General features: G+C 36.0%; 1 protein-coding gene across 1 annotated transcript; it reads left to right on the forward strand.

The window, feature by feature from the left end:
* The first annotated feature begins 267 nt into the window (after window positions 1-267).
* Window positions 268-1,242, forward strand: LOC141369208 (trace amine-associated receptor 13c-like). Its single transcript, XM_073874761.1, has one exon. The coding sequence runs from the start codon at window positions 268-270 to the stop codon at window positions 1,240-1,242; it is 975 nt and encodes a 324-aa protein (XP_073730862.1).
* The last annotated feature ends 2,619 nt before the right edge of the window (window positions 1,243-3,861 follow it).

Below are 3,861 nucleotides of genomic sequence, written 5' to 3' on the forward strand. Positions count from 1 at the left end.
CTTCTTCTAACAGTTAAAGAAATAGATCGAAAGCACAGATCACTGGGCCTTGTGAAAAGTAGCTGTGTTACAAATAACCATACCACCTGTTAGTTTGTGCCCCGCTTAGACCTAATTTTTTTTACATTTTAATATTAATAAGTTGAAATCATTATGCAGCATCAGAGTGGGTGGTGAAGGGGTTGAGTCAGTTTGATTCAGATACTGTATAAATGAAAGAACAGTAAAGAGATCAGATCAAACCCCTATCAGGAGGCAACTTTACTCATGGCCTATAAGACAGAAGATCATGAGACTCAATACTGCTTTCCTGCCATTAACTCATCATGCATCAGGCCAAAACGCCCCACACATGAATACAATATCATGTATGTGTTTTTTTCATTGCTGTCAGTATGGACTGTGTTTATGAATCTGCTGGTGATCATCTCCATCTGTCACTTCAAGAAGCTTCACACTCCAACCAACATGCTTATTCTCTCTCTGGCTGTGTCCGACCTGCTCATAGGATTTATTGTCATGCCCTTAGAGGCGATTAAGTTGATTGAAACATGTTGGTACTTTGGAGACACTATCTGTATACTGTTTATGATAACCATAGGAGTGCTCCTTTCTACATCACTGAGTAATTTAGTTTTTATAGCTGTTGACCGTTATGTGGCTGTGTGTCACCCTTTACTGTACCCTCAGAAAATAACAACGACTAAAACAATAATTATTATCTGTGTTTCCTGGTTCTTCTATTCAGCTTATAACACTTCAGTTATTATAACTACCTCACAAAGAAATTACACATGTAAAGGAGAATGTATAGGTATATATACGCTTACTTTTGACTGGAAAATCACTAACCTGTTTCTGTCTTTTCTGTTTCCTTGTACCGTCATTATAACTTTATATTTGAGAATCTTCTATGTCGCACATCATCAAGTGAAAGTTATAAACTCTCTGATGAGCAGTGGAAAACATCTAACAGAAGGTTCAGTGAGGAGGAAATCTGAGAGCAAGGCCGCTCTGACATTAGGAATCATTGTGACGGTTTATCTGTTTTGCTGGATTCCCTTATTTAGTTTATCTCTAACATCAAACACAAGAATGGCTTCTGTTACAACCTATTTTATGTTATGGATGGTGTATATTAATTCAGCTCTGAATCCTCTCATCTATGCTATATTTTACCCCTGGTTTAGAACGTCAGTTAAACACATCCTAAATCTATACAAAATATTTAAGCCAGCATAATTTAATGGTCTTGTTCATTATAGTAATAATTACGGTTCTGGATTTACTAGCATTGATCAAATTGGTTAATGTGGTTCAACACAAGATATTATAATTCCATTTGGCAGGGCTTAAAAGAGTGGTTTGCCATTTTACAAATGAACCCATCAGGGTACTCGGTAGGCTCCTGTATAGCTCAGTGGTAGAACTTTGCTTCAGCAGTGCATAAGGTCATGGTTTTGAACTAAGGCAACACACATATTGATAATAATGTATAATGTACCTTGTACTGCACTGTAACTTACTTTGGATAAACTGTGTAAATGTTTATGGAAACTGCAGGCCAAATATATACATCAGAGGCTACATGTGTAAATGTGTATACTAATAAAAACAACATTAGTCTTAAATCCATCAGAATCAACAATGCAGTTAAATGTATAAATGAAACAAACAAACAAACATGCACACTTACTACTCAGGCACAATGATACTTTTTTATAAAAATAGGAGAAAGCTGACTGTAATGTTAAATTTAATTGGAAATATGAGTTATTTTTATGTGCATAATGTGATATGACACTGACCAGCATGAAGAGCAACTATTGCATCAGTCTGTCAATCTACTTACATGTGAGTTTGTTTCACACTTTTAATGATGCTTTGGTGGATTAGATGCAGCATATAGGTGTTAACAGGACCCTCAAGATCCTGCACACATTTTGAATAGCAAAGCATAACAAATATAATAATTGGCCTTCAAGAGTTTACTGTAATTGATTTCTCAGATGGTTCATTTCTGTCTTGATCCTGTCAGTAACCAAGAGGTCAAATGAGCAAAGATATTGTTACAGTGTCTATGATGAATAAGCCCCCTTTACCTTTCTTTCTAAGATGACAGTTTTTATTATTGAGATCAAAAACCAGCCTCATTGCTCTCATTAAATTAAGAATTTCATCTGATATCCGATTGACTACATGTATAAAATAATAAGCATTAAACATTAATAATAAAGTAGAAAATGAGTCATTAGTGTATGTTTCAGAGTGCACATTGTCTGTAGGTCAATAAATTGTTTATCCTTGTCATGAAAAGATCCAAATATGTTGTTTCTGTGTAAATGTTATATTTAGAATGAGTTGTCAATCTTTCTGTGAACACATATGAGACATGCTTGCAGAAAATACACTGAATCTGTATTTTCACTGGCCTAAAGTAGACAAAATTCACAATACCTGAATTATAAAGTTATGAACTTTGGCAAAAGTGGAGTCTCTAACCCAAACCCTTTAGCGCCACCAACAGTTCAAAATTTCACTTATGTTCATGCTCATAACTGCTGACTCGGAAGTCATAGAAAATAAATTATTGGCTCATGACAATTCTAATGAAGCGTTCCGCCATTTTGAATTTTCCTAAAAACCCAATTTTTTCAAACTCCTCCTAGAGTGTTTTTCCGATTTGCATGTCCTTTAATATGTGCTGTACAGGGTAAAAAATACAATAAGTATACATACAAGAATACAGTAGTAAAACATAGAATAATACATCAAGGTTCAATTAAAAGCCAAGGAACAATCTAGAGACAGCACAGAAAAGCTTTTCGACAGAATAAATTTCCATTATTTTGTATATTCAGTTGCGAGCACGCCGGATTGGGAATGAGGCTGTATCTTCGCAAAACTTTTGTATATTGACATGAAATTTTATGTCATTACAGTCATGACCTGAGGGTACATGCATCATTCCGTCTCAGCGTCACCTAGTGGTGACGAGATATGAAAAATGGCTATTTTTACTGCAAACATAAGTCTAAAATCATGAGAATGGTCTTGATAGATCCCTTGACCCATGCTGAGTCAAAAAATACTAAGTGGTTTTTGGTCACACTGAGCATCGTCCATTTTTTTATTTTGTCATTAAGTTCAGTAATTTATAAATCCCTACGAATCTTGGTATTGTTCATCAGTGACATGTTCTGAGAGCCTCTGCAAACCTTTAGGCCAGCGCCACCTAGTGGTCAAGAGATGTAAATAAATCCATAAAAATGCTTTTAGTTTTTGATTAAATTGCCATACTGTCATAAGGGTTCACACTGTTGATTCTTTGTCTCATGCTAAGTATGATGGTACTAAATATGTCATAGTCAAACCTACTTCCTGTCCACAATTTTGAATCTTATTATGAACCTACTTTTTTGAACTCCTCCTAGAAGTTTTTTTTATTGGCTTGAATCTAGAGCAGGGCCAACATCGGTCCTGGAGTGCCGATGTCCTGCAGATTTTAGCTCCAACCCTGATAAAATCTCGTCTACCTGTAGTTTTCAGGTGATTCTTTAGACCTTGATTAGTTGTTCAGATGTGCTTGATTAAAGCTCGAGCTAAACTCTGCAGTACATCGGCACTTCAGGGCCGACGTTGCCTACCACTGATCTAGAGACACTCGCTTTTTGACAGATCAATCTGTTCTCGTATATCGCAATGTCATATTTGGTGGTGAGCATGCCGAAATTGATTTGAGACTGTATCTTTGAAAAACCTCTCAGTTACGACTTTAATCACGGTTCCCTAATGGAGAGAATCAGACATTGTGTCGATGACGACAGTGGTGGTTTTGCTCTTGAGTGCTAATCTACTTTG

This window comes from Misgurnus anguillicaudatus, chromosome 12 (assembly GCF_027580225.2).
Source record: "Misgurnus anguillicaudatus chromosome 12, ASM2758022v2, whole genome shotgun sequence".
NCBI lineage: Eukaryota > Metazoa > Chordata > Actinopteri > Cypriniformes > Cobitidae > Misgurnus > Misgurnus anguillicaudatus.